Source organism: Myotis nattereri, assembly GCF_964212035.1.
Source record: "Myotis nattereri genome assembly, chromosome: 10".
Lineage (NCBI taxonomy): Eukaryota > Metazoa > Chordata > Mammalia > Chiroptera > Vespertilionidae > Myotis > Myotis nattereri.
The window spans coordinates 30979801-30992727 of NC_138085.1; the positions used below are offsets into that span (position 1 = coordinate 30979801).

Below are 12927 nucleotides of genomic sequence, written 5' to 3' on the forward strand. Positions count from 1 at the left end.
GGACATACAGTCTCTGTCACAACTACGCGGCTTTGCCCTTGTAGTGAGAAAGCACCCACAGACTACACTACACCTAAGCCAACAGTCACAGCTGTGTTCTCATAAACTGTACAAACCAGGTGTGGGGGCTGGACCGACCCTGTGAGCTACCGCTTGCCAAGTACCAAAATATAGCCAGGTCTTTAGGGGCAGTGTCAGATCAGGAAATGATCTCCAGAGTGTGATCTCAGCATCCTAGAATGAGGAAGCATTCCCACAGAACGTGACACCAAGAAGCCTTGAAATTCTCCAACAAAGGAAAAGGGAGTAAGAGTAAGAGGCTAGTCTGAGGCTTGCAGCCCCTCTCTTTTTTCATCTGAAACTGGACTGTGCTTGGAACAGGAAGCAGAATGTGGAACTTTTCCTAGAAATTAAGAATGCCCAGTAGGTTTATGTTAATTTTAAATCCTGGCAATACTAGAAAATACAGTTTATTTGTAGTAGAAAAGTCATAAAATAATTGTAGAGGCCATAATTAAAATTTTTTCCTAGTTCATAGTTACCTCCAAACATCGCAAAGGTGATGGAATCAGTTTTTCCTTCAGCAGCTTAGTGTCAATGAGCAGCAAGCCGACATTTCTGGTCGGTCTTAGGGCTAAAGCATCCTTGTGCTGCCTGTGATACTTTTCCAGTTGTTCACTGAAGAACTTAACATCTACATAAAATAATTCACGTAAAGCAACACATTAGATTAGATTTTGAAGTGTTGTTGTGAAATATATTAAAAATCATTGCATTAATAAATATACATATGTATTTATGTTATTCCTATGTAAGCTTCTTTGTGGAAGTTTAACATGTTAACTCATAGTTCTTTATATTTTACTAGAGGCCTGGTGCATGAATTCGTACACAGGTGGGGTCCCACGGCCCCACCGGCGATCAGGGCCGATCGAGGCCTCGAGGCCGTCTGGCTCAGTCCCTATCAGGGCCATGGGGGCCTGACTGGCCAGGGGGAGGGGCTGTGGGAGGTTGGCTGGCCATGGGAGGTTGGCTGTGGGACTGCACTGATCACCAGGAGGCAGCTCCTGCATTGAGCATCTGCCCCCTGATGGTCAGTGTGCGTCATAACTACCGGCCCGTCATCTGGTTGTCCAGTCCTAATGGTCGCTTAGGCTTTTAAATATGTAGATTCTTGTAATAAAAAACTAATAAGTAATAATTAAATGTTTTAAAGTAACAATTAAATATGTAAATATGTTCCCAGCTCCTATTAGGAGATGGCAGGTGAAAATAGCATAATTGCAGTAGAGGATCTCATTTGGAATGGACTAGATTCTAGAGTCAGGTTGATTTGAAATTGGGCTCGGTCTAAGGGTTCTCCACAAAGGAAAGCATCTTGAGGATATTAACAATAAATGCTTTAGACACAAGAGATCAAGCATAGCTCAAGTTTTCCCTGTTCCTCTTTCCACCACCTCTACCAACCTGCTCGCACATCATGCTCAGGGCCTTTGCCAGCTTGAACCTGCCATGTGCTGCAGTTGGGTTTTGATGATCTTCCTGCCTCCATTTCCTCCCTTCCCCCATCCACCTGAAACCAGTGGAAGCCTGGTTATCCTTGAATACACTTTTATCAGGCTACTGGTCAAACACAACCCTTCCTAACAGTCATACGGTACTAAACTACTCTGCTTGCCTTTCAAAATCCTGTACCCTCTCAAGTTTAGCTTATTTCCAATTACTTCCTCCACATGGGTCAGATTGAGCTCCTGAGTGCATCCTGGAGATCAAGAGTGTTGACTCCTGCCTTCATCCATGTCCTCTCCTCTCCTGAATACAGGGGGAGTTTGACATGTATAAAGAGCACACCAGACAGAGTGTTTGAAGACCTAGGGTTAGTCTTTAAACCCACATGTCACTTAATCTTCCTGAGATTCAGCTTCCTCACAATAGAAAAAAGGACAATTACCTACCCTATGTTTATTGATTTAAGAGAGAGTGAAAGGGAGGGAGAGAGGAGAGAAAGAAACATTGATGTAAGAGAGAAACATTGATCGGATTCCTTCCTCTAGCACCCTTGATGGGAGAGTGAACCTGTAACCTAGGTATGTACCCTGACTAGGAATAGAACCTGCAACCTTTTGGTGTACAGGATGATGCGCCAACCAACCGAGCCAACTGGCCAGGGCGAACACAGAGTCTTTTTACCTGGTATCAAGTAAATATCCTTTCTAATAGTGTTCTAAGAAATACCAGTTTGGGAAACACCAGTTTGGTCCAATACTCTCATTTTATACATAAAGAAATTTAGATCAATAAGGTTATTGATCTAATAGCCATGTTTCTCTTTTACCATAGTCACACAGCCAAAGAGAAACAGGAGAGCAAAGCTGATAGAAGAGAAATAAGATTTATTTTCTATCTCTTTTTGAGATTGACAGGTAGTATGTACAGTGGTTAAGCAGGCAAGCTTTCAAGTCAGAGAAAAGTGTTTCTATACCATTTACTAGCTGTGCAATTTTGCAGTTGCCTAGAATTCTAGAGGCCTGGTGCACGAAAATTCATGCACTGGGGGGAGGCAGTGTCCCTCAGCCCAGCCTTCCCCCTCTCACAGTCTGGGAGCCCTTAGGGGATGTCCTACTGACAGCTTAGGCCCGCTCCCTAGGGAGCGGGCCTAAGCCACAGTCTGGCCTCCTTCTGTGGGAGGCAACCGGCTAATCAGGGGAAGACGCCACCCCATCACTCTGCTGCTGCTGCCACTGCTGGCTGCTGCAGCTGTGAGGCCTGAGCCCACTGCTGCCTGAGCCCGGGGCCTCGCAGCCGCCACCTGTCACTGCCATGGCTGCCTGCCTTTGGCCCTCGCAACCACTGCAGCTTTGTCTGGAAGGACATCTGGAAGGACATCTGGAAGGACGTCCAGAAGACGTCTGCTCTAATTAGCATATTACCCTTTTATTAGTATAGATGTCTCCATTTCTTTATTTGTAAAACGAGAATACCAATACTCACCTCATAAAACTATAAGGATTAGGAGAGATACCTGAGAAATTACTTAGCACACTATCTAGCAAGTTATTAGTGTTCAGCAAGTACAGAAGTTACGAGTAAACACTGACTTACAGAAACGTAGTAAGATATGGCTGACAATGTGAGGAAGCCAGAACCTGTCCCCGGATCATCTTCTGGGGCTGTTCAAGGGACACTCTGACTCAAAGTTCATTCAAACAGACATTTATTAATTACCTATAGTATGTGCAAGGCAATGTTACAGTATTTTGAGGGAATATGATAACAGGCAAGGCCTGCTATCTAAGGGGCAAAGTTACCTTCTATTAATCTCTAGCAAACAACTGGGTTTAGAGGTTTAGGAATTGCCAGAGTTTCCAAAAGCAGGAGAAACACAGCACTCAGGAGCCCAGGCCAAGGAACTCCAAAGTCCCAGCCATCAGACAGTGCCTGTGAGGCTCTGGTTCCAGGACTGGGACAGGATGGATGAGCCGAGGCAAAACTAGATGAAGGGAAACCTGGGAGTCTGGTGATCTCATCCTGATGGGAACTTGAAGGATTAAAGTTGTCCAATGTGAGGATGTGGTAGCAGCAGACTGGGAGGCCTTGGGCTCAAGGCTGTGAGTAGAAGCTCAAAGTGATTGGAATTGGTTGCTTGGGTTCAGCCTGTTCCATGTGCTGAAATGCCAGGAAACCACCACTCACCACCAAACAAACCTAGAAGACGATAAACCTCAAGGTCCCTATCAAAAATAATTAGTAAGGAAAAATTTGAAAAGTTACCAGGTTCCTGAAGTTTAAGCGCTTCTAAGTCCAGACTTTCATTTTCCCTGAAGAATAACTGGAACTTTTCAAATGTAGCTGCATATAGTTGGGCAGATTCAAATGCTGCCTTTATGGTTTCCTAAATGTTATAAATAAACAGAGAAATACAATTTTATTTTTCCTGTGCAGAATTCAATTCAATGTAAATAAACAAACAAATACAAATGCCTGCTCTGGGTCCAACAATATGCTTTGACCTGGGGATACGTAAGTGAGGGAAGATGCCATCCTACAGGTCCAGGAGCAGCAGCTAACGAGTCTCTTATGAAGTTAACATTTTTTAAAATCTTTGAATCTGTTTCTTATGATTGAAAAAAAAGAAAACTGGTAATTTTGTAGCTCCACAGTGAACTTACACATCACTAATAATCATATGGCAAGAGAATGTCTGTTTCCAAAGTGCAAATGTTATGTCTCAGTTGAAGTGTTTTTGAGCAAAGGCAAAAGTGTTCAGCATATCTATAGAATGAATGGCTTAATCTTACTGTGAAGTCCTCTGTAGTGACCAGGCTTATTCCAAAATGTCTTCCATAATTTCCCCTAATAAAACCCTTTCCTTCACTTAAACTTGTCTACAACCACCTTGTCCCCACAAAATTTCTTCAAATCAAAACAATAATTTCCCATCATTTCAGTCCCTTATTACCTGTGTCAATATATATGATCATAGTTCAATGCCTGTGAAAGCCAGTTAGCTTTGGTCCATGACTCCCTGGCTGCACACCATAGCTTTCCCTTATTTTTTCTATCAAGATTATTTTGCAAATGACTACAATTTGTCCCAGGGAAAACTAGAGGCGATCAATGGAATTGTTCATTCCCAACATACCCAGGCTAGTCATGCTTTACGGAGAATGGCTAGTAGTAGAAAGTTTAATGACATAAAAGAGCACACACCCTATATGGTTACATTTAGCTATTTGTTCATTTATTTCCTTTTAAAAGGCTCTTATCTATTCTTCTACACTCTTTTGACTGTTTATTTCTTTACATTAAAAATTGAGAGGAAGGCCTGACCAGTGTGGCTAAGTGGTTGAGCATTGACCTATGAACCAGAAGGTCACAGTTCAATTCCTGGTCAGGGTATATGCCTGGGTTGCAGGCTCAATCCCCAGTGCGGGGTATGCAGAAGGCAGCTGATCAATGATTCCCTCTCATCATTGATGTTTCTATCTATCTCTTTCTCCCACTCTTCCTTTCTCTTTGAAATCAATAAAAATATGGTGTTTTTTTTTAATTGAGAGGAAGAAACTGTCAAACTTGTGTCTCCTTTGAGCTTACTTAATAGTATCTCTGATTTGTGATCATACAGGTCATAGCAACATGTTCAAAATGTGATTTGAAACTCTGTATTCTGAAATAATTTCACATTCACATTGCTGGAATAATACAAAGAATTCCATATATCTGTCACCAAAATTCACTAAAATTCCTTATTCTATTTGCTTTATCATTCTCTCTCTATGTATATCATTTTACTATGAACCATTTGGGAGAAAGGTGAGGACATGAGAGACTTTACCCTTAAATATTTCAGATGTATTTACAAAACACAAGGATGTCTTTTTACATGAGCATAGTACGATAATCTAAATCAGGAAATTAACATTAACATGAATTCTATTATCTAATTATAGACCTTATACAAATTTTGCTATTTTTTCCAAAAATATCTTTCATAGAAAACAAATTTTTTTTTTCTGGTTCACTATCCTATCCAGGATCATGTTTATCATCTTGTTATATCTTTTGGTTTCCTTTAATCTGGAACAATTCCTCAATCTTTATTTGTCTTTCATTTTTGAAAAATATATCTCATTTGTATGTGTGCTTATACTGCCTAGTGCTAAGATTCAGCTGCACATTTTGGCAGTAATGCCACACAAGCAAACAGGAGTTATCAGTGCATCATGTCAAAAGAGACGTAATGTCAATTTGTTGCACTACTGGTGACGTTAACGTGTTGGTTAAGGTGGTGTCTGTCAGTCTTTCTCACTGCAACCTTACTATTTTCCCTCGTAAAGTCAATAAATATCTTATGCAGAGGTACTTTGAGAGAATATCCTCTTTCTCATCATACTTTCCCCTACACATTTTAGTATGTATTGGAGGTACCTGCCTATTTCTATGATGGCTCATGTGTCTCTACTTATGTTCCATTTATGTTTTACTAGAGGCCCGATGCACAAAATGCATGCAAGGGGTTTAGCCCTCACAGCCCTGGCTTCATCTGGAAGGTTGTCCAGAAGGTTGTTCGGTCTAATTAGCATATTAGCTCTTTATTATATAGGATTGCATCTCCTGTATGATAAAAATGTTTCCTTTCGTTCCTTTCTTGTTCTTTTTTAATCTCATTTTCTATCCCAGAAGTAATGTTGTCTCAAATATCTTGCACTTTTAATTCCTTTTCCTGTTGTCAGTGTTCTGATCAACCAGGACTATTTATTTATTTACTTACTTATTTTGTTAATTCTCACCTGAAGATATTTTTCCATTGATTTTTAGGGAGAGTGGTAGGGAGAGGGAAAGACATGTGAAAGAAACATCCATGTGAGAGAGACACACTGGTTGGTTGCCTTCTGCACAAGCCCGAACCAGGGCCTGGGCAGGGAGGAGCCTGCAACCAAAGTACAGCAGTGCTCTTGACCAGAATTGAACCCAGGACCCTTTGATCCACAGGCTGACATTCTATCCACTGAGCAAACTGGCTAGGGCCAACTAAGACTTTATAAAAAAAAACAGTTTAGCATTTAGAGATTAAATAGCATTCAATTCAAAGATAAGAAAGGAAGAAAATATATTGCTCAATTTCTTAAATATTAGTTTCAGTAAAAGTAAATATACCTTTATTTGAAAGATAATTGTGTGAAAATTCTTATCATCATCAAATACTGATGACAAGCTGGGGCCAAGTCCACAAGTTTTTTCTTCAAGTTTGTTGTTAATATAAGGTCTGGTGAAAGCATCAAAATATGTGTCAGGCACGAGATTAGGAACTGATAACACGGTGCTCTGAAACTGATTAATTGCACCTGAAATACCTTGCTGTTAGAGAGAAAAGAAGAAACACAAATGTAAACACATACATGGTTATATTTATGAATTATTTTGAATTTTCTGAAATTCTAAAATAAGTAAGAATAGCTAATTAAACAATGGCAGATACTATATTGATTCTAAGTATATGAGAAACCAGAAGACACAGCCAGTGCCTTCAGGAAATATATTTTCTAATTGAGAGAGAAGTGGATAAAAATTATAAAACATATGATGAATTCTATATTTGAAATATGAACAAAACACAGAAAAGTCATAGGGAAGGCAGGTCAGAGTATGCCAAAGAGAATCAGAGAAAGTTTAAAAGGTGGGTTAAAAGTTTATATTCTTTTGAGTAGTAATTTCCATTATAAAAATCTATCCTAAGAGAAAAAATAGAATGTAAATAAAGATTCATGTGCAAGGATACTCACTGCAGTATTACTTACAATAAAAACTTATTAAAGAAATACCTAAGTGTTTAAAAACAGGAGTATAGTTAGACTGTAATAAATTTATACAATGGAAAATTAGAAACCCCTTCAACATGGTGTCTCCAAAGATTAATCAATGATATGGGGAAAAACTTATGATAAATGTTAAGTTTAAAAAAGAGAGAGCACAAGATAAAAATGGATATGTAATATTCCATTTAAAAATGTGTTTATAAAGTCTCATGGTAAGTTAGGTGTGTTGGTATATCAGTGAAACAAAAGTGGGGAAAATATAAAAATGTTAAAGGGTTATTCCTATTTCTGACACATGAAATTATAGATGATTTTAATAATATTTTTGTGTTTGTCAAATGCACTTCAATGAGCATTTATTAATTTACTAGAGGCCTGGTGTACAGATTTGTGCACATTGAAAGGAAATTAATTAGAAGGTGGCTGGTGGGGTGGGACTGGGTGAGATAGGCTGGACATGCCCTGGAGCCAAGCTCCCTCGGTCCCTCCCTAGCATCTTCGAGTGAGCGGGGTCCTTCTGGCAGATGGGGTCCCTTGGCCTGGCCTATGGGGATCAGGCCGAAACTGGTAGTCTGACATCCCCTGAGGGGTCCCATAGTGCGAGAGGGCACTCTACAAAGTTGTTATCACTCAGCAGCTCCGGCATTGAGCATTGTCCCCCTGGTGATCAGTGCATGTCATAGCTACCAGCCAGTTGGCTGGTCGGCCAGTCACTTAGCATATATATATTTTTTTTTCTTTCAGTCCTCTTTCTTTTTTTTTTTTAATTAAATCTTTATTGTTCAGATTATTACATTTGTTCCTCTTTTTCCCCCCCATAATTCCTCTCCTCCCAGTTTCCTGCCCCACCCTCCACCCTCACTCCCCACCCACTGTCCTCATCCATAGTGCACGATTTTTGTCCAGTCTCTTCCCGCATCTCCCACACCCCTTCCCCCCCCAAGAATAGTCAGTCCATTCCCTTTCTATGTCCCTGATTCTATTATAATCACCAGTTCATTCTGTTCATCAGATTATTTATTCACTTGATTCTTAGATTCACTTGTTGATAGATGCATATTTGTTGTTCATAATTTGTATCTTTACCTTTTTCTTCCTCTTCCTCTTCTTAAAGGATACCTTTCAGCATTTCATATAATCCTGGTTTGGTGGTGATGAACTCCTTTAGCTTTTCCTTATCTGTGAAGCTCTTTATCTGACCTTCAATTCTGAATGATAGCTTTGCTGGATAAAGTAATCTTGGTTGTAGGTTCTTGGTATTCATCACTTTGAATATTTCTTGCCACTCCCTTCTGGCCTGCAAAGTTTCTGTTGAGAAATCAGCTGACAGTCGTATGGGTATTCCCTTGTAGGTAACTGAGTTTCTTTCTCTTGCTGCTTTTAAGATTCTCTCTTTGTCTTTTGCTCTTGGCATTTTAATTATGATGTGTCTTGGTGTGGTCCTCTTTGGATTCCTTTTGTTTGGGGTTCTCCGCACTTCTTGGACCTGTAAGTCCATTTCTTTCACCAGGTGGGGGAAGTTTTCTGTCATGATTTCTTCAAATAGGTTTTCAATATCTTGCTCTCTCTCATCTTCTGGCACCCCTATAATTCTGATGTTGGTACTCTTGAAGCTGTCCCAGAGGCTCCTTACACTATCCTCGCATTTTTGGATTCTTTTTTCATTCCGCCCCTCCGGTTGGGTGTTTTTTGCTTCCTCGCATTTCAAATCATTGACTTGATTCTTGCGCTCCTCTGGTCTGCTCTCAGGAGTCTGTATAATATTCGTTATTTCAGTCCGTGTATGCTTAATTTCTAGTTGGTTCCCTAACATAACATCGAGGGTCTCATTAGTTTTCTTGTAGATCTCATTAAGTTTATCGGCGGCTTCTAAACAGTTCTTGAGAGACCTTAAAAGTGTGGTTCTGAATTCTAGATCTTCCATTGACAATTTTGTCCTGTTTCTTTGTCTCCGCATTTTGTTATGCTTTCTTGGTGCACCCCCTAGTGGTCTTTGTGCACAGTCTTGGAGTTAAGCCTTGATTGTTGTAGCTAATACCAGGGAGGGTTTGACCCCCAGGCCAAGTGGCTGTGAGAATCAGCTGTGTCTGCAGTGAGAGAACTTCTGTCCTCTAGGGAGGTGCTAATCTAGCCTTTGCCTGAGGCTATCCGGCAAATGCCTCTGTGCAGGGCTTGGGCGGGGCGGGTCGCACAGGATCAACAGGGTGGGCCAGAGAGAGCAGTTATGGCGGCTCTCAGTCCTGTCCCCAGGGGCTCTGCCTCTCTGAGTCCCAGCAACCGCTGTAGACCTTGGAGAGAAAGCTGCACTCGCTCTGACCAAAGCCAGACAGTCCCGCTTCTCCCGTTTGAGTCTGGGTCCTTAAAAACTCGCCCATATCTGGAGCTCAGAGTCTGCGACTCCCTCCCGATTGAAAACGCCAACCGCGCCCTCCGCCGCCAGCCCGCTCTGCGCACTCCACACCTCAGAATTTGACTTCAGCACTGCGCCTCCTCTGAGTGTCCGTATGTGTTTCTCTTTCCTCCTAGTTGTAGGACTTCCACTCAGCCAGCGTTCCTGTGGTTCTGGGTGATGTCCGTTCTGTCTTTTAGTTTCACTTTTGAAGTAGTTGTTCAAGGCAGCAAACTCCGGCGTTAACCTCTAGAGCTTGCTTTTTGAAAGATACTGCAGGCTCCCGGGACCGCCTCCTCTACCCCGAGCCACCGCCCACTTTCCGCCTTGGGCCGCGTGGAGAACTGGGCCAGGGACTTTGGAGCCGGGCCCGAGTCACTCGGCTCTGCAATCACCCGCCTGGCGGTGTCACGCACCCGACTCCAGGGCGAGTGGGAAGCGCGCACCGCGCGCGGGGAGGACCAGTCCTCTTTCTTAGAGCCTTTTTTTTTTTTTGTCTGACCTTTTTCTTTTGTCTGACCTATTATTTATGTATAAATTATATATATATGATTTATAATAAATGCAAAATCTAACTAGAGAAAATGAGATAAAGAAAAGATACTTCTTGAAATAAGTCTTAAAAAATAAGCAAGTACCAATGTCACCCCAATAAATTTAATCAACAAAATAAATAATCAGGGGCTTGTGAAGTATACAAGACAGGAGGGCAATCCTTGTAAGTCATTGTGTGTGAGGAGGCCTGAAGGGGCTGGTAGGGTTGAGTGCCTTAAGTCATTTAACTGGAGAAACAGGACATGATGCAGTTGGTCCCTTCTAGGCCAGTACTCCCCAGCTTGTGACCAGGGACAACCCTATGGATAAGAAGGTCCCGATGCCAAGTATATTTGGGAAGAAATCTTGGGTTAAACAGGATTCTCCTCTGGATCTGGGGAATAGGATTTTAAATATTCTGATGCATATCACAACCGCCTTTCTCCTAGGATGCCTATCAACACCTTACAGAGCATCCTTTGAAAAATGGTATCATAGGCATGGAGAAATTTTAATTTTAAGTGACATGATCAAATGTGCCTATAAAATAATCTTACTGTCAGCAATGTAGAAAATGCATTAGAAGGAAGAGAGGCAGGTAGATCAGAACAGACTATTAACGCAGGCCAGGTGAGAGATGATGAAGTTCCCACTGAGAGGGACTTCAAGTAATGATGAACACACAGGATTCAGTAAGTTGATCTCAAAGAGGTAAGAGGGGAACTAGGAAGATTTCCCATTGCTGACTTGAGCATCTGGGTAATGCCTTTCATGTAAGAAGGAGCAAGTTTTCGAAGAAGTTATAAGTTCAATTTATTTTGGTGAGCTGGAGTTAACCGTGGAGATTTCCAGATCTCAGTCTGGAAGAAAAGCACCGGCTGGAAATACATATATTTATAAATCTCCATTCTAGAAGTGGTAGTTAGAACAATAGGCATCCACACAGAGAATACATAGCATGTGAAGAAGAGGAAGCCTTTCAGGACAGAAACAATCAAAGGCCAGACAAAAAAAAAAAAAAGGCTCTAAGAAAGAGGACTGAAAGAAAAAAAAAACAAAAAAAAAAAACAAGAGAAATTATAGAAAAGTGTGAAGTCTATTTCCAGACAGAGTTGGAAGCACTATATAGTCAAACACAACAGGAAGAAAAATAATTGAAAAATATCGGAATATAGAAAGCCATAGATAACTCAAGCAAGAACAATGTTAGATGTGAAGACTTAGGTATATAATTTTCCTTTTGACTAAGCTCTGCCTGTGTTTGGGAAACTAGATGGGGGTGCACATTAAGACTAATGACCAAAATGATAATAAGATAATTTAGAAAATTCATGAGTGATAGTCCTGTTTATACGGCTATTGGCTAGTTTGGGGTTACACAAAGTAAAATCTTATGTGTGGTGTGAACATGGGATTATGTCCATAGCATGGCCTACAACTTTAGGTGTAGGAATTAAAAATACCCATGTGGGCCAAAGAGAAATAAAGAGTTTATTTCTAAAAAAAAAAAAAAAAAAAAAAAAAAAAAAGGAAAGGAAAGAATCAAGATGGTCCATAGGTAAAGACCTATACTTGCTGCCTCCCACAACCACATCAAAATTATAACTAAAATACACAACTATCATCCAGAACTGCAGGAAAGCTGGCTGAGTGGAAGTACTACTACTAGAGAGGTAAAGAAGAAAGTGCATTGAGACTGGTAGGAGGTGCAGAGGCACGGAACAGACTGGTCCAGCACCAGACTGGGGCTGAGTGACCCAGCTGCTCCTCTTAAAAGGCCAGCACCACGAACTCAACTTACAAGCTCCCGCTTGCTCTGACCTCCAGTGCCGGGCGAGGCTCTGAGGGACTCAGACACATATGGGGAGAAACTGGACTATCTGGCACTTGGGCAGGAACTCGGGGGCAGCTTTCTTCCAGACAGAAGTGCTCACAGAGGTCATTATTCCTGTGCTGGGACCTCCCTGGTGTAGGGCTGATTGGCAACCATTTCTGTTTGCTCCGCCCTAAAGATTCCCTGAGACCCCACCCCACCGAATTTACAACCCCACCCAAGCTGTACAAAGCTGCTTTTGCATATGAATGGCCTGTCCTTTCTCAGCCTAAAACCTGTCAAACAAGCTGCAGTTGGATCAGGGAGCCCCAAAGCAATCAATAGAAGGCCCAAGGCCAGCACCAGTACCAGCCTGCCATGCTTCACACCTGGGCCTCATCTGGACACTTCTAAACCCGAAACAAAGAGGAGGAATCTGCATATCTCTCTATAGCTCCTGCTGCATGGCCCCAGGCAGTGGCTGACTTTATACCTCCCAGAGACCCAAGAGCCAGTGTACCCAGTGGTCAGTGTGAGACCATATCAGATTACAGCTGTTCACATCCATATGTGACATACTCAAGGGGAAGACTCAGTGAGCACCAAAGCCCCAATGAAGCAAGTCCTGCCTCATAAGGGTGTCTCCTGCACAGCAGCTCTACCACTGTAGTAGTAGCTGGTCCCCACAGCCAATTGGCCTGGAGGTCAATTCTTCCCAGTGACACCAAGAGCAATCAAGGCTCAACTACAACAAAACTGTGCACACAGCCCAAAAAGAGGTACACCAAGAGTGTCCACTTCAGGTGATTGGGAAGGCTGAGTCACTGGGTCTTATAGGACACTTACTATACAAGGACACTCTATCAACTCAAGGG

The 12927-nt window shown here is 41.8% G+C and overlaps 1 protein-coding gene across 1 annotated transcript in view; it reads right to left on the reverse strand.

Annotated features, from left to right (window-relative positions):
• The window catches only part of DNAH6 (dynein axonemal heavy chain 6), a 226064-nt gene that overhangs the window by 161879 nt on the left and 51258 nt on the right, over positions 1-12927 (reverse strand). Inside the window, exons 11-13 of the mRNA XM_081101535.1 lie at positions 6658-6858; positions 3772-3892; positions 543-694 (exon numbers count right to left, since the gene is read on the reverse strand). Coding sequence (XP_080957661.1) covers positions 543-694; positions 3772-3892; positions 6658-6858 — 474 coding nt within the window. The remainder of the gene's footprint in view (positions 1-542; positions 695-3771; positions 3893-6657; positions 6859-12927) is intronic.